The sequence below is a fragment of the Aotus nancymaae genome, unplaced genomic scaffold (genome assembly GCF_030222135.1).
Source record: "Aotus nancymaae isolate 86718 unplaced genomic scaffold, 86718_ANA_hifiasm-v0.15.2.pri h1tg000057l, whole genome shotgun sequence".
Taxonomy (NCBI): Eukaryota; Metazoa; Chordata; class Mammalia; order Primates; family Aotidae; genus Aotus; species Aotus nancymaae.
The window spans coordinates 44356533-44383801 of NW_026988471.1; the positions used below are offsets into that span (position 1 = coordinate 44356533).

The following is a 27269-nucleotide window of genomic DNA, read 5'->3' on the forward strand; positions in this document are numbered from 1 at the left end:
TTGTCATTAAGCATGATAATCTGGATATTAGTTTTAATACCCAGAAAACAATTTAGGTTGTCCCAAGTTCCAAGGCTGATTTATGGTTTTTATCATCCCTAGAAAACTGCATATAGAAGAGACAGGATATATAAATACAAACATTTCTGATTTCAAATTCCACATGTGAAACAGAAAATACTGCACTGGTGAGAAATTAATAATACCAACCACAACTTTTCCTCCATATAAGACAGTATCAACTTCATAACATTATGAATTTTATATAGCTAGATAGATTTTAAGTTATATAGCTAAGCTTATTGATTTTTTGGAAAGTTTCTTTAAACCAAAGCAAAAGAAAAAGGTCCAGGTGGTTCAGGACAGGGGAGATCTGCTTCACATTATTCTGATAAAGTCACCCACAGTTAGAGTAAAAAGAAACTCTAGAAATCATCCAAAAACTCTATCAAAAATTCCCCCCACCCGCATCACAAAATTAATTTATTCTCATTAAAATTCATATTGTTAGATGAGGTCCAAAAACTCCAGTCTGTCAAAAACTTTTCTGGTTCTAATTCTAACACACCTCAATGTCCACAAATTTGAAAAGCACGTCTCCAAACCTTGACTAAATTATTGACTAAAATGTTAACTAACACAGTGTTTGTGGCATAACACTCGAGACCTCAAACCAGACTTCAACCCATTAGCTAATCAAAATCTTTTTGGGAGCCACATAACCAAATCTCCAGTTTGTCCATAAGGGTATTAAGAGACTATCAAAAGTTGTGCTGAGTTCCAGATGTTTCTATCAGTCTAGTTTTCCTAACAGAAAATGAAATAGGGTAAGACCAAAATGTTTTATTAGTAAGAAACGGGTCCAGTGATTATTGTTCCTTCCTAAGCGCTCAAAACCATTCTTTTATAATTTAATAATAATCTTGACCGATCAAGATTACAGTCATCTGTATAACCTATTTAATTTTCCCTTTGGAACATCAAAATAATATCTGTTCATCTCCAAGCTTCCATAATTTTTTAACAATTACCAACAGTGGTATCAAAATTTTATGTACAAGTCTACCCAAACTTCAGAAAATGTTTCATTAGGGCCAGAAGATAAAATAAGAAACAGGAGATCTCTTAATATCTTCTTACTTTAATTATATTTTAGTGTTTTTTATAGATACTTATTCATCTTTTCAGGCCCCCAAATCATCCTATCTCACAAATCAAAAGAGAAGTTTAACAAGTCTACTCTTTTATCCACTGATTAGGATTATGGTATTATCTACAAGCAATGAGATTCCTTTTCTGACTCTCTTCACTCAAAGATAATCGAGACTTTGATGCTATACTTGAGGGGAAGCAGGTAAAGGAAGGATTCAATTCTTAAGTTTTAGTCTTCCAGAACTATTTTTAACAGATCAGTTAACTCCCCTCTGACACACATTCTTGGTTACTTATACTTCTTTCAGCTTTGTATATGGCCTTGTAAAATCCACACCTGGCAGGGAGTATCCAATCAATACATACTAATTAATTTACTTTTAGTTCCTTTTCTGGTGGCACAGTCCCTAGATGTCAATGTGCTCTATTGAGAACACAACAGAATATTTGCAGTAATAAATAATTAAACATATAAGAGCTAGATCAGATACTAGATACTAGTAGACACCAAAAAATTAAGAAAAATACATAAATGTAAATAAAAATTGTTCCAAACTTGGTTTGGCAAAGAACCTTTCTTGTATGAATGACGTAATTAATACAAGAAAGGTTCCTTTCCTTTTTTTCTTCTAGGGGAAAAAAACATACTTGATAGAATACTTAAGCAATTTTCTGATATACCCTAACAGGTAGAAGACTTGTTCTAGCAAACCAATCATCCAAATATTATTTTCTCTACTGTAATTGTGTTCTCTTTTCCATAAAATTTTGTTACAAAAAGTACATCTCTGAATTGGCCTCTTAGAAGCCTTTCCCCTTGAAATAAGATTATAATAAAGTTTTAACACGTGTTAAATAAAGTATTTGGAAAGTTTTCTTTGACATGAAGAATTTTAATTGAAATTGAGAAAATTCTATCCATTAATTTAACTTTTTTTCCAAGGATTTGTTAAGGATCACGGCTCATTATTTTACTGGAAGAGCGAGCACATTAGTCCAGCTTACATATCCCAATGTGTTCTGAGAACCATTCCTCTATTTACTTTCCTTCAAAGGATCTTTTGCAATTTTATAAGGTAGTCTGAATTCTATTTCCAAAAGCTTTCTAACTTCTCATTAAACCCTCTTTTGGGCCAATCTTCTCTCTTCGTATTTCTGAAGGCTGAAAATTGGAATTTCATAAAGCAATGTTCCTCAAACTTTTATGATCAATCGTAAGAAATACATCACAATGCAGTACACAATACATATATGTAACCAAAACAAATATTCATGAGGCAATACTTAGCTTCCTATATGAAATGCCCTCTATTTCCTATTCTTTTCTATTTAACTTTTTTAAAATGCTGGTTGAGAAACACTAAAGGGACTTCGCCTTTTACCAATGGGCTCCAAATTACAGTCTGAAAAATTAGGCTCATATGACTCAGAAAAATGAAGATAAAGAGAACATGAATCTAGATAGAATGGATAAAGGAGTACATAAATTCATCACACTTTACTTCAGCATTGGAGGCTTCTTAAAATCTGTCTCATATACCAAGAATATCAGTTATACCTATACTTATCTACAAATTGTACTTCTTGTCACTATCTGTTGCTTTTAATTCTCTATATAGAATTTTTCACCAAGTGACATATATAAAAATACACACACACTTATCTTTTTGTCTATTTTTTCCACTGGAATGCAAACTTCAAGAGGGGGAGGGACTTTGCCTGTCACTGCTCTCATTCCTAGCACACAATAAATGTGCCTGTCACATAGTCTGGGTTCTGAGGGATACTTGCTGACTGTATGATGGGTGCAGGACTAAAGGGATGTTTTTGTTCTAGCTAAAGCACCAAAAGCCTGTTTTGCCAACATTAGCAATCATCCATCTGTGTCCTATAAAATGGGTGTGTTTTCGGGGAGGGAAGAGTTAGAGTCGAGAGAAAATTTCTTTGGGAAGATGATTGGGATGCTATGGCAATTTCCTGCTCTCCCAACATTTCACATAGAAAGGTATCCTATCCATCATATGCCAAGTGAAAGGGGCTGTAATGGGAACACTTCGTGAGCTTCACACATGCTCCCAGAGTATGGAGAGCTAAACATGCCTCAGAAAAATGAAAAGCAAGAGTTACCTCTGAGGGTTCAGAAAAGTACAAGGCAAGGATGGATAAGAAAAAGAATAGGTGTAAACACAAGTGTATGAGAAAGAGAGAAAATTAAAAAGGGAAACAGCTGTGCTAAGGGTAAGTTGTTGATACCCCTTGGAGTATGAGCCAAATGGGCCTGCAAAAGTGTACGATAGGGTTTCAACAGATTCTGTCCAAGTAGACTGAGCAGCGAAGTAACCCAGATGAGAATGGCTAGTCTGAAGCCCAGAGCTAGAGAAGGAAAGCCATAACCAGTCAACCAAAGAAGACACATGCTATATCACAGCTTCCTTGCAGGGAAAATCTCAGAAATCAAAAATATAAAAATTCTTCCTAACATCCCATGAAAGGAAGCATCAGCAATTGTATTTGGGCCACCCAGAGGGCCTTACCCTGGAATGCAACTGGTCCTACTTCCTAAGACCATGCTCTTTTTCCCTACTCAACTCTGAGGACCAACTCAACTCTGAGGACCAAATGTGGAGGGATCAGAAAAATCAGCTAGTGAATTAGGGAAAATAAGAATAACAAAGAGAGAAAGAGAAAGGACACTAACTACAAATCCCCATAACCTAAACTACAAATTCTGATACTGAAGTAGTGTTTTGCAGAGTGAAAGAGGCCTGACATTGAATTGAACTTTGGAGTTCAATTCCAAAGAACTCCAAAGAACTTTGGAGTTCTCAAGTTTGGAGCTCTGATTATTGCACTAAAGAAGATATTTCAATTGCTGAAATCAGACTATGTTAATGACTAAGAGGGACTGAAAAGGCTATGAGACCTGTCCATTATTTCAGCCAGGAATGAACAGGAGTTCATCCAAACACGAGATGAATCAAGAGAGGAGATAGTAAAGAAAAAGCTTTTCCCTTCTTGTACATTACTGAGTCTATCTCATTCAATTTAATATCTATAGGTGATAAATACTTGTTGAAAAAATTATGCATAAATAAAATAACTAGAAGAAAATATACAAAAATATTAATATGATTCTCTGAGTAGTGAAGTACCAATAACTTTTATTTTCCTCTTTGTAGTTTTCTGGATTTTTCAAAATCTCCCTCTTAACCATGCTTTAAAAAAAAGAATATTAAATCACCAAAGAATGAAGGCTCTATCATGTACATGTTTCAACAAGCATAGATATCCCATGGAAAGAATTAAAAGAAACAAGTAATTCTTAACTCAAAAGTGTAAATTTAGATGATTAAAAAGATCATTATCTATTTTTTCTTATGTGTGTCTTTGGTATCTGAAAATACCAAATTTTAAATTTAAAGAAAATTTAAAATACAAAACCAATATGAGTGATTACCTACCTGGATTCACCTTTTACTGAAAACAACTAAAAATCCTAGATATATCTTCTTAAATGCATCTGTGAGTTGGCAAGAAAGAAATTTTTATACTAAAAAATATGTGGGAACCTTGATTCTGAAGTTGACTTTCAGCTGAGGGCATCTGCTGAACCAAGTACATTTTATTTTCAAGTTTCATGGCTTCACAGAGCTTCACAGAACCAGAAGGATAAAATACAAAATGCAGGATCCACCTAAGTTATAAGTGTTAACAAAAGATCCCCCACCTACTCTCACACATATAAAGCCACGACTCCAGAGGTAAGTTAAACCCTCAGTAAAAGAATAAAACAGAAATATAATTCACTATACTTTGCCCCCAGGAGATCACAATGAAAATGGACTATCTCAAACTCAGTCACAGGCTGATGTAGGGGGAATTGAGAATACAGAACCATAAGCCATCTGTCTGGTCTCCATTCTAAATTCACACTACCTGAGCAGTCAGAAAAAAACTCAAGCCGAGAATTTAATTTAATTGATCCCAAAGTGGTAGTATCTAAGTGAGTCTAGCAGAAGCAAATGCAAATCCTCTTTGAAGCAACTTACAATCAATCCAGGCGAAATGAATTCCCACAGACAAAGTTCCATCAAAACAAAAAGTTTACCATAAAAACTGAACAAAAAAGGAAACACAGCATCACAAAGCAGAACCAGCAATTACAGCATATAGCAGAAATAAACTTGCAAGGATTTTAGACACTGGAATTATCACACAGATTGTGAAATGCAAGATTTAATATGGTTTACAAAAAGACAGGCTTGAAAATATAGCCAGGAAAAAACTGGAAGAATCATCAAGAAGATTTGAAAAACACAGAACTTCTAGAAATGAAAAACAGAACTGAAATTAAAAATTAAATGAATGGATGTCAATTCTCCAAAAATTAAATTACAGACCTAAATAAGTCAAAACTATAAAACTTCTAGAACAAAACAGAAGAAAATTATAGTAACCCTGGTTTTGCCAAAATTTCTCAAATAGAAAACAAGGAGCAAAAACTATACCAAAAACTTGATGAATTGGTCTTTCTCAAAACTAAAATATTTGCTATTCAAAAGATCCTGGTTAAAAAAAATGAAAAGCCACAGACTAGGAAAATATGTTTACAAAACATATACCTGACAAAGGGCTTAATTCAGAATAAATTAAAAATACTCTTATTCAATAATCACAAGGAAAACAGTCCATTTTTTTAAATGGGAAGATTTGAACAGATACTTCACCAAAGAAGAGATATGGATAGCAAAGAAACAAATCAAGATGCTCTAATTACTAGGAAAATGCAGATTAAAACCACAGTGAGATATCACTACACATCCACTAGGGCAGCTAAATTTAAAAGAGTGACTATACCAAGCACTGACCATAACTTCGTAATTCCATTGAGGATATGGAGAAACTACTGTTACGGAATCCTTAGGGTGTCAACTTTTCTAGCCAGAAACCTCCGTGGCCAGTTTTTGGGTTTCTTACATGCTTTTTTCTTGGAGTGCCTCTTGCTTTGTACCACCTCTCTGCATCCCACATAATCAAAACAACACAAAATGTTGTTTTCCATTTCCTTCTCCCAGGTTTTAAACGGCCTCTTGTATCTGTGATGCTCCAAAATACACAAAATGCTGTAACTTTTAGCAATGTTTAGCATAAATCTTATCAGAGTTTGAAATATAAGACAACAAATATTAAAGATTACATTTCATTCTTTAATTGTTCATTAAACATTCATTTCTAACCATATAATTTTTTAATTTGCAAAATCATCATTTATCTTTGGCAAAATATAAGTCTATAATTTGTAATTGCAAGTTTCTGTGTCAATTAAGAAAATAAAGAAAATAGTAAGTCACAAAGCTACTAAAACATTAAGTAAAGGGAAATTTTTCAACAATTTTTGCATGTAGTAATTCTGGTTAACAGTCTTGAAAATATCTGATTAAAAATAGTTTAACACTTAATATTTAAAAATTCAAATTAACAAATATTTATCAAAATAGACCTATAAGTAATGTGGTTAATGCAAAGCGGGCAGAGATAAATAAAACAAGGTTCCCGACTTAAGATTTCAATGAAGAAGAAATTGAATAAATTGAATATAAACACAAATATCTCTTAATGAGCTACATAATTTCTAAACCACTGCTGCACAAAACAGAAAATAGGGGTAAACAATTAGAAATTAAGTGTGGTAATTTAATATGAATAGAAGCAAATATTCAGATATTCAAAAAATAAAATGAGTGCCTACTATATGTCAAAAGACTGAAACTGCAAACCATTCTAGCATATACTTTAAACAAATGATCCATAAAACTGCAGAATTTTTCATGAGCATTTTCAACTTTGAATATTCGTGATAACTGAGACTTAGCATGGTTATAATCCGCAACTTAACTCCAGTTTAACTTTTTGCTCCTTTGGTAATTAGAATTTGAAGCTTTGGATGACTTCCCCCATAATATGTATATCATGATTCATAAGGTATTTTAAGGGTAGGGAGAGAAATGAATGAGAGAAGAAATAAATGAATGGGTCAAGTTGAATGGGGTTTATGAAGTAGGACATATACCATGGCGTTTGTTAACCTATGGCCGCTTGTCAAGGCAAAAAGTGTTGGAAAGAACAGATAAGAAGGAATGTGCTGGTAAATATGGCTGGAAAAGGTTTTTCAGGATGAGTGGCTGACAAGACTATAGAAATACCTATCAGATTATCTGTTCAGAAGGTATTAAAAATGACTGTCAGAAAAAACCTGGAGATTTCAATTTCAATGTAACTTCAAAGTGTTGGATAAGAAAACACGGTTTTCTCAAATAGGCACTTTGAATTGGCAAAATGATAATAAAATGAAATTAAACAGCTGATTTTTCTAAAGCACTTGCTATAAATTCCAATTAGACATTTGCATCATTTAAAAACTTCAAAAGCACATAATATTGTCAAACGAATGCAAAAAGTACATTAAAAGACTAATACACTGTAAGTAGAGTTAAATCAGAACTGCAAAAATGGTTCAACTATAGAAAACAGCTACTATACTTCACCATACGAGCAGATTTTACAACCCCACATAATTATAGCAGAAAGGAGAAAGCAGATTATAGGAGAAAGACTACCATCCAAAGCAAGTCTTTCATTGCAATGAAACAGGGCGCTTCTGAAAGAAAATGCCCAATAGAGACTACATTCATAAAAGCTCAAAGAAAGCACAAAAGAATAAAACATAGAATAACAGATGAACTCTGGTACCATGTGGCAACACTGCAGTGCAGATGATAAAATTAGGCATAGGGTACAGAGCTCTCAAGATCAAACACAAAACATATCTGCCCATGTTCTGACAACATAATCAGAAAGCCTGGGTGACAGCCATCTTATTTATGAATGGTTTCACCAATGATTCACCCCAGAAGTGAAAAAACTTATAAGCAGAAGGGTGGGAGCAGAAAAATTAAAACTTAAAGAGTAAGTTTTCTTGGACAACTGAAACTTATTTTGAAATTACTTATCACAATCACAACTAATACAAAACAACCAGATTCCCTCCCCTAAACACTAAGTTATGTCTAATAGGAGCTCCAGCTCAGAGTTAGATCATCTCAAAGATTAGCCCTCACTTAACATATTAACTACAAATAGCCTTAAAAATAGAAGATACATAACACATTCTATTTTAAATCTTGATAGTGGTCAATGATGCTAACAGGTAAGTAACATTTCCACAGATGAAGATGCTAAAACTAAAAGAGGATTAAAAATGAATGGCTAATCAGAGGCAGTAGGTGGCAGGCCTGAACATAGGTCCGTCTCTATAGGCCACATACTTCCCATCATACCACAGCACCTATGGTAAGGCTCAACTAAAATGGCATCTAATCCATATCCATTAATAAGATTGAACATCTCATGATACCACGATACATAGATTTATTATTTTACAAAAGTGCAACAGATATTAGTACTATCTAAAGTGATAGATTTTACTATTATCCCTATTGCATCAAGGTGAAAATGAACTTTATGTGGGTTTATTAATTTGCATAAGAAAATATTGCCTCTAATTTCATAGCACTTTTAAATACATATAAATTATACGTATAGTAGGTATGTATATAAACAAAACACACTCATAAACAAAAATATATTTTTTATTAAAGCCTTAGTGTTCTGTCATAACTTCTCTCAGGTTTAATACTGTTAAAAAAACCTATAAGGTAGGTATTTTTTTCTCCATTTTAAAAATGAAGGAAAGTGAAGCTACGAAAGGCTAAGCAACTCTTCAAAACTTGCATAACTAGTAAATGATGAAAACAAAAGATTAACCTCAATTTGTCTGACCCCACAATTCATCCTTTCCTTTCTAATACTACATACTGCCTAAAGTTCAGTAAAGGGATATTCTATAAGCAAATGCAAATAAGATCTTCACTACTTAATATTTTTTATTATGTGGAAAGTTGTACTTACAACCACTACAAATGTACCCAAGATATTTACATCAAATTAATGCAAACAAGTTAAAAAGAAATCAGAGCAGGTACCTGAAATAAACTGAAATAAACAGCTACATCAGGTGCTTGTATTAGTTTCTCAAAAGGACTGGGTGCACATTTGCAGTTCCCAGAATAGGGAAGATCCACAGTATTTCCCAGACCAACTTAAATTACAACAAGAGAAAGAAGGAAAAATTCTGCAGTAGACGTTTCAATCTGTTTCCTTCTTAAATCATAATCCTGTAGCACCTATAGTTTGTTCCTGACCTTCTCCTACTCCCCTTATTTCCCTGAGTTTGTTTTTCCGACTCTGACTGTACTCTTGGCAATCTTGACTCCACTAACTGCCTGGCCCTTCCCTTCTGGCCTACCTACACAAATCCTCGAATTCTTCCTGTGTTAGGTTTTACTTTCTGTTACTTTATTGATGCTTTCAGTCACCTACTAATCAGTCGACTATTCTTTTAGTTATTAGTTGTCTCATTAGCAGTAGGAGATACTTCTTGAGCACTTTCTGATAAATATCACCCATTATAACTCTCCTCTCTCCTAGAATTAAATCCTTTAGGACTTAATATTCTACTATAGTTTGGAAAAGGTAGACATGACTATTGAGATCCAAAGAATAAGTGGGGAAACAACGGTGAAAGAAAGTAGAACTACTACAGATGCAAGGGCAAGACCAGAGAAAATGAGTCATTCTAATGCAAAGTTATTCACAAGTCATCTGTATGCCTATATGAAATAAGTTTGTGACCAAGGGATAAATGAAGAAAGAATACTGGAAATACTTTGTAATTCATAATACTTACCTTGGCTCTCAGTTCTGAAAGGTAATGACTCATAGGCTTCAAAACTTTGGGAGAAAAAAGCTAAGTTATTCAGTCTGTTAGCTCCTAGCCTGGTACATCATTCTACTTATTATTAAACAGTTAACTAGAGCCCTCACACAATGTATAGCCTAGAAAATCCCATGAAACTGAGCCCTAACATGCTGCTTCTGTAAGAGGTTTCTGGACTCTGTCCTGCTCTAATCATTCCTGTCTCAAATTTCTCCAAGAGTCAGACACTTTACATTGTCCTGCAAAGCTCTCACGAATAGCAGGAGGTGGCCTGGAGGGCAAAGAAGATGTACATCTTAAAAAAAGAGAGGAATGATTCATCAAAAAAGAACTTTAGAAGTTCCCAAGCTTTTCCAAGAAAAGAGACATACATAACAGCCTTACCAGTAAACAACATCCAGTGGTGCAAAATAATTTTTCATTATCAGGTCAGCAAAGTAAGCTTCTGTCTCCCGGCAGGCAGTTCCATTTCCAATCACTACTGTGCTACAGCTTCAAGGAAGAAACAGAATGACAAGCTGAATTTCGAGGTATGTTTTAAAATCAACTGGAGAAAATGTACAGAATGAACAAAGACTATTATATGATGCTCTTATTCTCTCATATATCAAAGCAACCTGTCCATTGTTGCACAAGGAAAGCACAGACTTAGGTAGAATAAAAGACACTGTCCTGTATTTTGTATAGTAGGCAGCAGAGAAGTATTTTACTGTAACACTATCTCAAAAAAAGTCACCTTTCTTCACATCTAAAATGAACCGAAATTAGACATGAATAAGTCAACTCTGGAGCATTCTAAGCCATAACAAAGACATTATGATTAAATTATATGATATGTTGTTAATTTCTGAAGCTTCTAACTACAACCACATCTATTCCTCCAATGGAAGGAAGAGAAGGAGGGAGGGAGAAAATGGGACAGAAGAATGAATTGCTCACATTTGCCTGTATATTATCTCCTTTATTTGTGAAGGTGGCAAAGGAAGGGAGCAGCATTTCTCAAGTCTCCACATTCAGAGTTCTTCAGAAATTTGCCCCAGCACTGTTTTACATGGTTCCTTCTCTCTCACAAAGGCACTTCCCTTAATCCCTCCCTCCAAATTAGGGGCTTAAAAGGTATCTCTGGTTGGCTGAGCCACTGAAATATTCAAAAGATTACTTATTTTCATACTTGAAATTCAGCAAAAGCCTCTTTATTTTCTCTGCCTCTCGGAAGCCTTGTCCACAATGCAGGTAAACCACATCAGTATGAAGTATCTGACCTTTAAAAAATGAAAATAAACCATTTTGCAAGAAATTCTAAAGTGAAACACATCAATGATTTGATTAAGCAAGTTGTAACAGAAAAAGAGACTGGCTTGTTTTTTAAAATGAAGTCTGAATTATTCATATTCACTAAATCAGATTCTTTCTAATCACTCTGAAGTATTGCTCCTTCCAGTGTCACAGGATTCTGTTTGCTATACAAAACTACTATTAACTGGAGAATATGCTAGGATATCTAAAAGAAAAATGGTTTTCACTAAAATTTATCATAAATAATAGTAAAAGCAAACATTAACTGAATATTTAGCATATATCAGACACTGTTATGATACTATTGCATTTCTTTTTTTGGATTGTAGATACATGACTTTATTTATCTTGTGCATATTTAAGACTTACAAGCTTTTCTATATTGCATTGTACAGAAAAATATTTTTATTGAAAATATTTATTTTTAACAATTAAATTTAAAATCATTAAAATTATTTTGATCAAAAGTATTTTTTTTAATTTGAGGATAACTACCTAAAGAATAAAAAAGAGTTCAGAAACAAACTTAGGAAGTTAGGAAAAGAACAAAATAATCCCAAAGAAAGCAGAAGATAGAAAATGTGGAAGTTGAAAATAAAAATTGGAGAGGTTTTCAAGATGGCCGATTAGGAGGAAGTCGGGATCGCAGCTCCGAAAGAAGGCGCAGAGGGTGAGTGGACGCCGCATTTCCAGACAGATTTTTACTGACCACAGACCAGGGGATTAACAGGAGGAGGAGCCGCACGGGTCACCAGCGCCGCTGGTTTGAGCGGAGCGGCGCGCCGCTCGGCCTACGCCCTGAGGTGGGGGGCGGCGGATCCACGTACAGAGCGAGAGAGACTGAATCACCTCTGAGCCAGCAAGGGGAGCTGAAGCAGGGATTCAAGCCAGGACACTCCCGGGCAAGGGCGCGCCACGAATCTCGGAGCCGCTGCTTTGGCTGATGCAGCGGCTCACAGGGCAGCGGATTTTTACTGCCCACAGACCAGGAGATTCAAAGGTGGAGAAGCTCCACGGGTTGCCAGCGCCGCTGGTTGGACTGGCGCAGCTGCTCTGCCTGCACCTGAGGCAGGGAGCAGCGGCCCCTTGTGCAGAGTGAGCAAGACCGGATCCCCTCTGGGCCAGCAAGGGGAGCTGAGGCAGGGACTCAACCCAAGAGTTTCCTGGGCAAAGAGGACGCCTCCGGAAACACGGCTGAACACAGGACGGTCCAGCTCTGTGGAGGAGGGGCGTCACCCACTGGGAAACACCCTGCAGTTCCCAGGACAATTTGCCCACAGCAGCTCAACTAAGCCTCTGCAGGCTGAGTGTGACTAGGCTGCCACCTTGTGGACAGGGAAAACCATTGCAACAGCGGAAAATCATAACGCCCTAATTCCCTGGGACAGACCACCTAGGGGGAAGAAAAGGGGGTTTATGAGTTCAGCTACTACAGACTTAAAATTACCAAAATCAGAAAGACAGCAACTACAAAGTCGATAGGTGGATAAATCCACAAAGATGGGAAGAAACCAGCGCAAAAAGGATGAAAACACCCAAAACCAGAACACCTCTCCTCCTACAAGGGAGCACAATTCCTCACCAGCAAGGGAACAAGACTGGATGGAGAATGAGCGTGATGAAATGACAGAATCAGCTTTCAGAAAGTGGATAATAAGAAACTTCCGTGAGCTAAAAGAACATGTTCTAACCCAATGCAAAGAAACTAAGAACCTTGAAAAAAGACTTGACGAAATGTTAACGAGAATGGACAACTTAGAGAGGAATATGAGCGAATTGATGGAGCTGAAAAACACAACACGAGAACTTCGCGAAGCATGCACAAGTTTCAACAGCCGAATTGACCAAGCAGAAGAAAGGATATCAGAGGTCGAAGATCAACTCAATGAAATAAAACGAGAAGGCAAGATTAGAGAAAACAGGGTAAAAAGGAATGAACAGAGTCAACAAGAAATATGGGACTATGTGAAAAGACCTAATCTACGTTTGATAGGTGTACCTGAATGTGACGAAGAGAATGCATCCAAGCTGGAAAATACTCTTCAGGATATTATCCAGGAAAACTTCCCCAACCTAGCAAGGCAGGCCAATATTCAAGTCCAGGAAATACAGAGAACACCACAAAGATATTCCTCTAGAAGAGCAACCCCAAGGCACATAATCGTCAGATTCGCCAGGGTTGAAATGAAGGAGAAAATACTAAGGGCAGCCAGAGAGAAAGGTCGGGTTACCCACAAAGGGAAGCCCATCAGACTTACAGCAGATCTCTCAGCAGAAACCCTACAGGCCAGAAGGGAGTGGGGGCCGATATTCAACATCCTTAAAGAAAAGAACTTTCAACCCAGAATTTCATATCCAGCCAAACTAAGCTTCATAAGTGAAGGAAAAATAAAATCCTTTGAGAACAAGCAAGCACTCAGAGATTTCATCACCACCAGACCAGCTTTACAAGAGCTCCTGAAGGAGGCACTACATATAGAAAAAAACAACCAGTACCAGCCACTCCAAAAATGCACGAAATGGTAAAGAGCATCAACACAATGAAGAATCTGCATCAACCAATGGGAAAAACAGCCAGCTAGCATCAAAATGACAGGATCAAATTCCCACATAACAATATTAACCCTAAATGTAAACGGACTAAATGCCCCAATCAAAAGACACAGATTGGCAAATTGGATAAAAAGCCAAAACCCATCAGTGTGCTGTATCCAGGAAACCCACCTCACATGCAAGGATACACAAAGGCTCAAAATAAAGGGATGGAGGAAGATTTACCAAGCAAATGGAGAACAAAAAAAAGCAGGAGTTGCAATTCTCATCTCTGATAAAATAGACTTTAAAGCAACAAAGATCAAAAGAGACAAAGAAGGACATTACATAATGGTAAAAGGATCAATGCAACAAGAAGAGCTAATGATCCTAAATATATATGCACCTAATACGGGAGCACCTAGATACATAAGGCAAGTTCTTAAAGACTTACAAAGAGACCTAGACTCCCACACAATAATAGTGGGAGACTTCAACACCCCATTGTCAATATTAGACAGATCAACGAGACAGAAAATTAACAAGGATATCCAGGACTTGAACTCAGACCTGGAACAAGCAAACCTAATAGACATTTGCAGAACTCTCTACCCCAAATCCACAGAATATACATTCTTCTCAGCACCACATCACACCTACTCTAAAATTGACCACATAATTGGAAGTAAATCACTCCTCAGCAAATGCAAAAGAACGGAAACCATAACAAACAGTCTCTCAGACCACAGTGCAATCAAGTTAGAACTCAGAATTCAGAAGCCAACCCAGAACCGCACAGCCTCATGGAAATTGAACAACTTTCTCCTGAATGTTGACTGGATAAACACTGAAATGAAGGCAGAAATAAAGATGTTCTTCGAAACCAACGAGAACGAAGACACCACATACCAGAATCTCTGGGACACATTTAAAGCAGTCTCTAGAGGAAAATATATAGCAATAGGTGCCCACATGAGAAGAAAGGAGAGATCTAAAATTGACACTCTATCGTCAAAATTGAAAGAGCTAGAGGAGCAAGATCAAAAAAACTCAAAACCTAGCAGAAGACAAGAAATAACTAAGATCAAAGCAGAATTGAAGGAGATAGAGACACGAAAAACCCTTCAAAAAATCAATAAATCCAGGAGCTGGTTTTTTGAAAAGATCAACAAAATAGACAGACCACTAGCCAGACTAATAAAAAAGAAAAGAGAGAATAACCAAATAGATGCAGTAAAAAATGATAAAGGGGATATCATCACAGATGCCAGAGAAATTCAAAGCATCATCAGAGATTATTACAAACAACTCTATGCACATAAACTAGAAAACCTGGAAGAAATGGATAAATTCCTGGACAGTTGCCTCCTCCCAAGCCTAAACCAGGAAGAAGTCGAAACCCTGAATAGACCAATAACAAGATCTGAAGTCGAGGCAGCAATTAAGAGCCTACCACCCAAAAAAAGTCCAGGTCCAGATGGGTTCACAGCCGAATTCTACCAGACATACAAAGAGGAACTGGTACCATTCCTACTGAAACTATTTCAAATAATCCAAAAAGAAGGAATCCTTCCCAAATCATTTTATGAGACCAACATCATCCTAATACCAAAACCCGGCAGAGACTCAACAAGAAAAGAAAATTGCAGGCCAATATCCATGATGAACATAGATGCAAAAATCTTCAATAAAATACTGGCAAGCCGATTGCAACAGCACATCAAAAAGCTTATCCACCATGATCAAGTAGGATTCATCCCGGGGATGCAAGGCTGGTTCAATATACGCAAGTCTATAAATGTAATTCACCACATAAACAGAACCAAAGACAAAAACCACATGATTATCTCAATTGATGCAGAGAAGGCCTTCGACAAAATTCAACAGCCCTTTATGCTAAAAACTCTCAATAAACTAGGTATCGACGGAACGTACCTCAAAATAATAAAAGCTATTTATGACAAACCAACAGCCAATATCATACTGAATGGGCAAAAACTGGAAGCATTCCCTTTGAAATCGGGCACTAGACAAGGATGCCCTCTCTCACCACTCCTGTTCAATATAGTACTGGAAGTTCTAGCCAGAGCAATCAGACAAGAAAAAGAAATAAAGGGTATTCAATTAGGAAAGGAGGAAGTCAAACTGTTTCTATTTGCAGACGACATGATTGTATATCTAGAAGACCCCATCATCTCAGCCCAAAATCTCCTGAAACTGATAAGCAACTTCAGCAAAGTCTCAGGATACAAAATCAATGTGCAAAAATCACAAGCATTCCTATACACCAATAATAGACTTAAAGAGAGCCAAATCAAGAACGAACTGCCATTCACAATTGCTACAAAGAGAATAAAATACCTAGGAATACAACTAACAAGGAACGCAAAGGACCTCTTCAAGGAGAACTACAAACCACTGCTCAACAAAATAAGAGAGGACACAAACAGATGGAAAAACATTCCATGTTCATGGTTAGGAAGAATTAATATCGTGAAAATGGCCATACTGCCCAAAGTAATTTACAGATTCAACGCTATCCCCATCAAGCTACCAATGACCTTCTTCACAGAACTGGAAAAAACCACCTTAAACTTCATATGGAACCAAAAGAGAGCCCGCATAGCCAAGTCAATTCTAAGCAAAAAGAACAAAGCAGGAGGCATCACACTACCGGACTTCAAACTCTACTACAAGGCTACGGTAATCAAAACAGCATGGTACTGGTACCAAAACAGCATGGTACTGGTACCAAAACAGAGATATAGACCAATGGAACAGAACAGAGGCGTCGGAGCCGACACAACATATCTACAACCACCCGATCTTTGACAAACCTGATAAAAACAAGCAATGGGGAAAGGATTCCCTGTTCAATAAGTGGTGTTGGGAAAACTGGCTAACCATATGCAGAAAGCAGAAACTGGACCCCTTCCTGACACCTTACACTAAAATTGACTCCAGATGGATTAAAGACTTAAACATAAGACCTAACACCATAAAAACACTAGAAGGAAACCTAGGCAAAACCATTCAGGACATAGGCGTAGGCAAGGACTTTATGACCAAAACACCAAAAGCATTGGCAACAAAAGCCAAAATAGACAAATGGGACCTAATCAAACTCCACAGCTTCTGCACGGCAAAAGAAACAGTCAATAGAGTGAATCGGCAACCAACAGAATGGGAAAAAATTTTTGCAGCCTACCCATCTGACAAAGGGCTGATATCCAGAATTTACAACGAGCTAAAAAAGATTTACAAGAAAAAAACAAACAAGCCCATTCAAAAATGGGCGCAGGATATGAACAGATACTTTACAAAAGAAGACATACAAGAGGCCAACAAACATATGAAAAAATGCTCATCATCACTGGTCATTAGAGAAATGAAAATCAAAACTACATTGAGATACCATCTCACGCCAGTTAGAATGGCGATCATTAAAAAATCTGGAGAAAATAGATGCTGGAGAGGATGTGGAGAAATAGGAACACTTTTACACTGTTGGTGGGAGTGTAAATTAGTTCAACCACTGTGGAAAACAGTGTGGCGATTCCTCAAGGACCTAGAAATAGAAATTCCATTTGACCCAGCAATCCCATTACTGGGCATATATCCAAAGGATTATAAATCATTCTACTATAAGGACACATGCACACGAATGTTCATTGCAGCACAGTTTACAATAGCAAAGACCTGGAACCAACCCAAATGCCCATCGATGATAGACCGGACAGGAAAAATGTGGCACATATACACCTTGGAATATTATGCAGCCATTAAAAATGAGGAGTTCGCGTCCTTTGTAGGGACATGGATGAATCTGGAAACCATCATTCTCAGCAAACTGACACAAGAACACAAAACCAAACACCACATGCTCTCACTCATAGGAGGGTGTTGAACAAGGAGAACACATGGACACAGGGAGGGGAGCACTATACACGGGGGTCTGTTGCGGGGGAGTGGGGGGGACAGCGGGGGGGGGGGGAGTTGGGGAGGGATAGCATGGGGAGAAATGCCAGATATGGGTGAGGGGGAGGGAGGCAGCAAATCACACTGCCATGAATGCACCTATGCAACAACTTTGCATGTTTTTCACATGTACCCCAAAACCTAAAATGCAATTAAAAAAAAAAAAAAAGAAAGCAAAAATTAATAGAAAAAAATACAACAGAAAAGATCAACAAAGTCTAGTTTCAAATCACTTAAAAGAAACACATACTCCTGTAATCCCAGCACTTTGGGAGGCCGAGGCGGGTGGATCATGAGGTCAAGAGATCGAGACCATCCTGGTCAACATGGTGAAACCCCGTCTCTACTAAAAATACAAAAAATTAGCTGGGTATGGTGGCGCGTGCCTGTAATCCCAGCTACTCAGGAGGCTGAGGCGGGAGAATTGCCTAAACCCAGGAGGCGGAGGTTGTGGTGAGCCGAGATCATGCCATTGCACTCCAGCCTGGGAACAAGAGCGAAACTCTGTCTCAAAAAAAAAAAAAATAGAAACACATACTTTTAGCAATACCAATCAAGAAAAAACAGAAGATATAAATACAGTAAATCTCCTAGAAATAAAAAGAAGATATAACTAGAGATTGAGCACAGATTTAAAAGACACAAAAAGACTATTATAAACAACTTTATATTAAATTATGTAAACAGATAATTAGAAATATCCTACCAAAACAGCCTAAGAATACACATTAATCTGTATGTGACATTGTTAAAAGAACTATCCTACAGGCAATACAATAACTGAAAACTGATCTAACAACATATCCAAAAGAAAGTATCACAACCAAGTTCCATTAATCTAAGGAAAGTGTGACTTGACATTTTTTAAAAAATCTAGTAACATAATTCATTACAGCAACATAGTAAAGGATAAAAGCCATATGATATTTTAACAGATGCAAAAAAATTGATAAAATATATTTCCTTCATATTGTAAAATGAACAGCATAAAAAGACAACTAGGATAACAAAAACAAAAAGTCATGACTATATCTAGAACACAGAAAAAATATCCCCACAAAACCCAAAAAACAAAGCAGGTGGGAACATTTTGAATCCCAAAAATGTCAAAGGTTACTTCCCTGGAAATCACAACAGTCAGTTAGAGAACAGGAGCTGAAACTGGGAGAGATTCAGTACAAAGGGTGCCCAAGTAGTTCTGAAAGGACTGGAAAACACTGATCCCTAATAACTCCTGAAACTAGAATATCCCTTTCATGACAAAAAATACCACACTGAAGAGAAACAATTGGTAATCACATCCAAACTGAGCAAAGTAAAAATAGTAAGAGCAAAGGAAAAAGAAAGCCCAGATAAAATAAGGGAAAGCAACAGAGAAGCAGATTCCAGAAAGTATAAACTATCTCTCAATCCACAGAGATTTTTCTTTTAATGATTTGGAAAAAACAGAAGAGAAAGTTCTAGAGATATACAGTGAGAACACCTTGCCTGACCCAGCCTCCACTAAAAGTTCCAGCAAGCTGATATATGTAAAACTAAGCAAAACAAATGCATGATAGTCAAATTCTATATAGAATCATTATTTTTTAAAATAAAAAAATTTAAAAAGACTAATATAATGTCCTTATAGAAAGATGTGCCTAATGTACGAGAACAAGCTTCTTAAAAAGAAACATTACAGAAAATAAGAGTAAAGTAAGTCTGGCTCATGCCTGTAACCCCAGCACTTTGGAAGGCCAAGTGGACAGCTTAACCTTAGGATTTCAAGACCAGCCTGGGCAACATGACAAAACACTGTCTCTACTAAAAATACAAAAAAATAGCCAGGTATGGTGGTGCATGCCTGTGGTCCCAGGTACTGGGGAGGTTGAAGTGGGAGGGTAAGTAGAGCACAGGAAGCTGAGGTTGCGGTGAGCTGAGATTGTGCCACTGTGCTCCAGCCCAGGTAACAGTGCAAGATCATGACTCAGGAAAAATAAAATAAATAAAGAATAAGTCAAAATTAGAAAATCTTAGAAATTAGATGAGCTAAATTGGGAACGAATTAGATAAAAAAGAAAAATGTATTTCAGAAATTTTTTTCTAAACTAATAAAAATAGTAAATGCCTTAGAAATAGAAAATAAAACAAGAAGTTATAAGATTTTTTAAAAAATTACAAATAAGGAAGTTCATAAGGCACTATAACCTATTTTTTAAAGTATCAAATGGAAATTCTAAAACTGAAAAACCAATGACTAGAACTCAGTAGATGGTTTTAGTAACAAATTAAACATAGCAGAAGAGAGGATTAATTAACTTAAATGATCAACAGAAAATAAACAAACGAATGGAAACTAGGAGAGAAGAAACCTAATGGTATAATATGCATGTAACTGGAGTTCCAGAAACATGCTAGAAGCTCCACAAACCCTAAGTGGAATTCATGCAAAATAGAAAACACAAGAAAACCCACACGTATACACACACTGAAGCACATCATAAGAAGACTGAAAACCACAAAGAGAAAATCTTAGCAGCCAGAGGAAAAAGACATATTACCTTCAAAGGAACAATAATAACAGTTTAGGCTGATTTCTCAACAAAAATTATAGTAGCCAAAAAAAAAACACCCAAGAAAACTGATATCTTTAAAATCTTTAAAGTACTGAAAGTAACTGTAAATCTTGAATTCTATACCCAGCAAAAAATATTCTTCAAAAATGAAGGCAAAACAGAGATGCTTTCAGACAAACTGAAACTAAGACAACGTGTCGCCAGTTGACTCATTAAAAGTAATAGCATAGAGTTCTTCAGGCAGACAGAAAATGATCTCAAATGGAAACACGGAAATGCAAAAGAAATGAAGAATAGCAGTGTAAATATAAGTAAACAGGAAAAAAAGTACTGACTGGGCAAATCAATAAAAACATATTTTGGTATTTATAATATATACAGAATGAAAGTGCATCACACATAAATGCATCACAATAATAGAATCTGATGGGGAATTACTAGAGTTCAAGTCTGAGCCTAACTAGTCCTCAGCATCTCTATCGAGACATAGAAAGGGTATAAATGATAGTCATATATTGAGGGGTTTTATCACAAATGAGACAAAAATGAAGTTTGATTATCTGGTTCCTAATACACTTGTATGTGAGAAAACTACTTTCTAGGCCTTAAAAATTAACATTATTTCCAAATCCTCATGAAATGTATGAAGTGAAACTTATAACCAACCAAACAACTTTTATATGAAAAATTGCAAGACAACTTACTGGTAGGAGAAATTATAGCTAATTTGCAACCATGTTTATAACCAGGATCCACTCCCATTAAGGTGCGCCCTGGAACAGGGCTTGTTAAAAGGAGCTGACGAAGATTCCGTCCAAACATCATTACTGATTCCTTCTCTGCATCTGATGTTAGTTTGGCTCTTTAGAAATAAAATAAAAGAAAAAGTTTTTCATTCACCCAAATTTTCATGCTAGAAAAGGAGCAGAATTCGTTTTGCATAATTATTTTTCAAAGGAGAATTTATAACAATATAACAAGAGAAAAATATGCAAAAATGATATTGAATCTATTTTCACTAATCACAGTAGTATATGATACCACATGCAATTCTGAAGCAACTCTTATAAGTTTATCATACCTACATTCCCTCTCGATCTGCTCTCTACTGTATATAAAAGCCATATGTATAAATATGTGCATATGTGAGAAAGAGAGTGTACACACATTTGAATGTCACATGGGATGCAAACAAAAGTAAGGACAGTAAATGAAAGGCAGGGAGAAACACTCCAGACAATGGAAACAGCATATGTAAAGGCCCATGGCTCATTATAGGAAAAGCAAGTAATTTCATATGCTAACATAAAAAGAAACAGTGAGACATAAGTAGAGGCAAGAAAAAAAACAGACCACAAAGGGTCATGCATGTTCTTCTAAAGAGCTTGGATTCTATCCTGGAGACATGATCAGCTGAAAGAAGTATACAAGCATGAAATCATGAGATGAGAATTTTGAAATGGTGATTTGTAATATGTAGCAGAAAAGATAAAGACAGAAGACCAAGATCTTCTATGACGCTAGTTCAGTAATCCAGACAAAAAATGATGATGTCCTGAATTAAGACAGTCACCATGGAGATAAAGAGGAGGAAAAATTCAAGATACAATAAAAGATGGCAAAAGAGATAGCACTTTGTAAATGACAATGTAGAATTGATGACAGAGGTAGATGTTAAAAATGACATATGGATGAATGATCATGACAGTCACAAGAATAAGACATGCAGAAGTAGGCTATGCATAGTATACAGTCAACTAAATTAAGTGACTGCAAAATAAAACTGTCTAAAAAACAAACCAAGTGGGAGTTTCCTCCTCTTCAATTGCTATTCAGGTAAGTATTCCTATCAGGAGGCATATCTGTAGATAACACCTGCAAACTAACTTATAAACTGAAATAAGTTATATTATTTTAACCACAGGCATTTTAGAAAAAAAAAGGGAAAGTACTCTTGTTTATCTACAGCTAATGGAATTCAGAAAAGGTTTATACATTAAATGATCTCATATCAAACTGTTTACATTAAACCTCAATGAAATTATTCCACATGCAGTGAAACTACTCAAATCAAAAATATATGTGAAACATGTCAAAAGTCCCACTAGACATAACCAACATGAGAAAACAATAAAAAGAAAAATAAACAAAAAGACACTGAAATTTTAAATAAGATAATTTTTCCTTCAGGAATATCCAAATTCCTGATTTTTAAAGTGTATGCCCTAGCTTTCAAAAGCAAAAGATGTAAGACAGCTTGAAATGAAATAGAATTCTAAAACGAACAATATTTTTAGGCTACGTCTAGGTTAAAATGGTTGAAATAAGAGATTAAACGACTTGGTAAAAAGAAATCGGACAACAGAACTATGTGTCTTTTTTAATAGTATCTGCTCACTCCCTGCTCTGAATCCATCTTAACACAATGGTGAAGTCCAACAAATGAGAAACAAACCTTACATAGGCTGCTAAAAATTCTAGAGAGGTTGAAGAGATCGCTACAAAACTACAGTTCTCAGATAGCCCTTGCTGAAACCTACAAATAAATGAGAATAAAGAGAATCTATAATACTTTAGAAAGAATGTATTAGGGAATGTCTAGTTTCTAAAGATTGGGTACAAAAACAAGGGTTTCAGAGAAGGAAGAGAGAGTAGTTTTGCCTCCCTACATTTCTCTTCTTTCCATCTTCTGTTCTGAAAACAATTCCACCTCATCTCTTTTGCACTTTTCATCTTTATTACTCTTAGTCCTTCTATTAGTCCACTCACATTGCCATTTTAATAATCTCCTAATAGTTATTTATCATTACTGATAATTTTTCATTGAAACAACTCCCATTTGGAGTTAAAAACATACATTAGCTCCCTATGTTCAAGGTAATTGATTCATCATATACCCTACTAATTTCCTTATGCTTTCTTTGGCTCTCTTACCTCTAAAAACTGCCTCTGACTATCTAACTTCTCCATTAACTTCTCAGTCTGCTTCTTCCAAGCCAAATTTCTAATCAATAAAACCACTTGTTTAGCTTGGTTGTCAAATTGCAACACTAGTATTGCAGAATTTGAAGGGATGCACATTAAGTGGTCAAGATTTGAAAAATATTTCATAATTAAGAATTATTTTTATGATCTACACATGTGAATGCATCTACAGATTGAAATCAAGCCTTAACTTTAACACTTTGTGATGCTAACTAATTCTTTGGATTGGTTAATTAATCAACAAATATTTGCTACATGCTACCATGTATAATAATAAGCAGTACACAAAATTAAATAAGACAAGATATATACCTGAATTCTCTACAGAGGAGAGGATAAATAAGGCGTTTAAAGGAATCATCCAGTGAATTATGTAAGATCTTCATTAATTCTGGTCTTGCAAAGCTACGTGGTCTCCACCTGCAAAAGAAGAAAAGCCAATACTAAAACTGATACAACAATAAATGAGGCCAGAAAAGGAAGGTGGAATACAGAAGGGGAAAAAACCTTTATGGAAGCCAAAGTAAAATAATCTGTGAGAAAAGGCTGTGGTATCTGGAAATTATTATGACATTTGGAGTTTTTATTTTTAAAATCCTGACAACTATCTATGGTCAGACACAAAACAAGGAAAAAGTTTCCTCTTCCGTGAAGAGTCTCCAAACCATTATTAATAACGGCCAAAATCTTAAGATACAAGAAAGTCACCAAAAAATTATTACAGCACTGCTATAGACTGAATTGGGTCCCTCCCCAAATTCCATACCTTGAAGCCCTTACCCTCGAGGTGATGGTATTCGAAGATGGGGCCTTTGGGGGATAATTAGGTTTAGATAAAGTCATAAGGGTGGGACTCTCATGTTGGAATTAGTGCCCTGATAAGAAGAGATAACAGAGAGCTTGCTCGTTCTCTCTCTTTCTCCACCATGTGAGGGCATAGGAAGAATGCAGCTGTCTACAAGCCAGGAAGAGAGCCCTCACCAGGAAATGAATTAGCTGGGATTTTGATCTTGGACTTCTCAGCCTCCAGAACTATGAGAAAATAAACTTCTCGTTAAAGCCACAAAGTCTGTGGTATTTTGTTATGGTAGTCCAAGCTAAGACAAGCACGGTATCCTTTTCTCCCCCTTTTCTTTATCTCTTTCTGAGACTTAAAGTAGACTGAGCAAAGCAGAAAGACTGTTTTAACCCTTGCCTCTTGCCATTTTTGAGTGGAACTTACTCTATTGCTCAGGCCACACTGCTCTACCAGACAGCATCTGCATACCTAATGAGGAGTATAAATGCCAAAGAACCAACTGTTAATGAACACTGGAGAAAGAATAGAAGAGACAAGCTAAAAGGACGAATGTAGCCTCACCAAAACTGTCTCTATAAACCTTATAAAATTAATTAGGAAAGAAGGGAGGGCTAGAAATGAAAATAACCAAGCTGGCAGCACATTCAGCATCACTCATGAGGTCAGCTCACTCTCTGACCTGCTTCCTCATAGTTGTCTGGTGCCTACTGTCCTAGAATCACATAGACCCTGTTATAAGATTACAGTTCCCCTTAACTGCTCTATATAGTTAACAACCTGTTATGAAATGTTAAGTTTTCCATTTGAATATTCTTTCAGGTCCTGTGTACCAGCGAAACTACTGACATCAGCTAGTATGAAAGATGCCTGCAAGAAGTTGACTCACCAAAGAGTACAGTTTCCAAATCCTGATAATTTTATCCCCTTTACCCCAACCAATCAACAACCACAATTTTCCAGCTCCTTGCCCTCTATGATCCCCTTAAAAATCCTAGCCCAGGGCAGGGCACAGTAGTTCACATCTGTAATCCTAGAATATGGCCTCCTAAAGGCCAAGGCAGGAGGATCACTTGAGCCCAGGAATTCAAGACCAGTCTGGGCAACAGAGCCAGACCCTTGTCTCTACAAAAAATAAAAATGTAGCTGGATGTGGTGGCGTGTGCCTATAGTCCCAGCTATTTGGAAGGCTGAAGCAGGAGGATCTCTTGAGCCCAGGAGGTTGAGGCTATAGTAAGCCATGATTGCACCACTGCAACCCAGCTGAGCAACAGAGTGAGACACTTTCTTAAAAACAAAAACAAAACAAACAGACAAACAAAAAAAACCCAGCCCAGAACTTCTGGGAAAATGGATTTTAGGGTCTTCTCTCATCTCCTCACTCAGTGCCCTGCAATCATTAAACTCTTTTCTCTGCTACAAACTCTGCTGTCTTGGTGTATTAGCCTATTACTACACAGTGGACATACAAACCTCTTGGTCCTATGATGCTATCCATTCTGTGTTTTCATCCATCTATAACATCTCTGCCCTTGCCCTCTTGAATGAAAACCATTAACAAAATATTAATTAATATTACTTTAAGGGTACTCTCATCCCCTTTACTTATCTTAGGCTAGAAAATGAACTAAATTTCACTGAACAAACATTTAAGCATTTACAATGTTTTATTCCAAAGAATACATAATAGCAACTAACTGAATCTCTTCCATAGAAGGTGTTATATAGTTTTTAAATATTAATGAAGGTGCTTTTTAGGTAGGATATACATCCTTCCTTCCACCTGAATCCCTGCTGCTCCCTACTGTAGCCTTTACCAGAAGGAATCAGGGATACAGAGGAGGAGGATTGAAAAAGACGTGAACTCAACACACATGCCTTTCTGCAATGAAACAAATATTTAAACAAATGTATAGCATAATAAATGTAAAAATAGAAATAAATGTTAAAGATATGAAGAGCTCAAAAGCAGAAGTGACAGCAAGCAGCAGCATAATATACTAGTTAAAAGTATGATCTGAGCCAGGTTGCCCTAGTTCAAGTTCTGTTCCATTAGTTTCCTTTTTTCGTGTGTGAGACAGAGTCTTATCTTGCTCTGTCACCCAGGCTAGAGTGCAGTGTCAAGATCTCATCTCACTGCAACTTCCACCTTCAGGTTCAAGCCATTCTCCTGCCTCAGTCTCCAGAATAGCTGGGACTACAGATACCCCCGCCATCACGCCCAGTTAATTTTGTATTTTTAGTAGAGACAGGGTTTCACCATGTTGGCCAGGCCAGTCTCGAACTGCTGACCTCAAGTGATCTGCATGCTTCGGCCTCCTGAAGTGCTAGGACTACAGGCGTGGGCCACCATGTATGGCCTTGCTCTACTTTGATGGTGGATTTACTTAAGTATATCTGTGCTACAATTTCTTCATCAGTAAAATGGGAGTAATCATAGTCACTTCATTGAACTGTTGTGAGTTAATATATGCAAGGGACTTACAATGCTGCCTGATACATTCTATGTAAGTTTTTGTTTTTGCTGCTGCTGCTGCTACTGCTGCTATTATTAATTTGGGGAATCCAATGTCAAGAAGGATCTCCCAAAAGAAACATCTGAGATGGGTTTTTTAATCAATTGTAGTTTATCAAGCAAGATAAAAGAATAAGAGTATTCTGGGAAGAAATCATAGCATATGTAAAAGCTCAGAGGCATGAAAAAGCATGGTAAATTGAAGTAACTATAAGGTTAGTACTTCTAGGAAATAAAGTGGCAAGATCAACAGGAGAGAAGATGAGGCTAGAATATGTTGCAATGGCTGAATCATGGGGTCTTATACACAAAGCTATGGAGCTTGATCAGTTAGGAGAAAGAACACAGTTCTGAATCATGGAACAATATGCTAGACCGATAATCTTTAGAGGCAGGAAGACCCTAATGGATTAATTTTTTTTAAATATGTATCTGATTTGTCTCCTAGGATCATTCCCTTTAAGCCTCAACCAAGATTTCCCCATTGCTTGCATGAAAAAGCCATAAATCTTAAATATCACCTACTCATACCCTCTCAAAGTCCCAGTAGTCTTCAAGTCTCAAGATCCTCCCTTGGCTTTGACTGCTCTGCTCCCCTTCCTGGAACAGAGAGCTGTGGGTCTA

General features: G+C 36.6%; 1 protein-coding gene across 4 annotated transcripts in view; it reads right to left on the reverse strand.

The window, feature by feature from the left end:
* The window catches only part of SRBD1 (S1 RNA binding domain 1), a 218101-nt gene that overhangs the window by 144316 nt on the left and 46516 nt on the right, over positions 1-27269 (reverse strand). For all 4 annotated transcript variants that reach the window (XM_012450585.2, XM_012450583.2, XM_012450584.3 and 1 more), the window contains exons 11-14: positions 23647-23754; positions 21054-21211; positions 11160-11250; positions 10373-10480 (exon numbers count right to left, since the gene is read on the reverse strand). In XM_012450585.2, coding sequence (XP_012306008.2) covers positions 10373-10480; positions 11160-11250; positions 21054-21211; positions 23647-23754 — 465 coding nt within the window. The remainder of the gene's footprint in view (positions 1-10372; positions 10481-11159; positions 11251-21053; positions 21212-23646; positions 23755-27269) is intronic.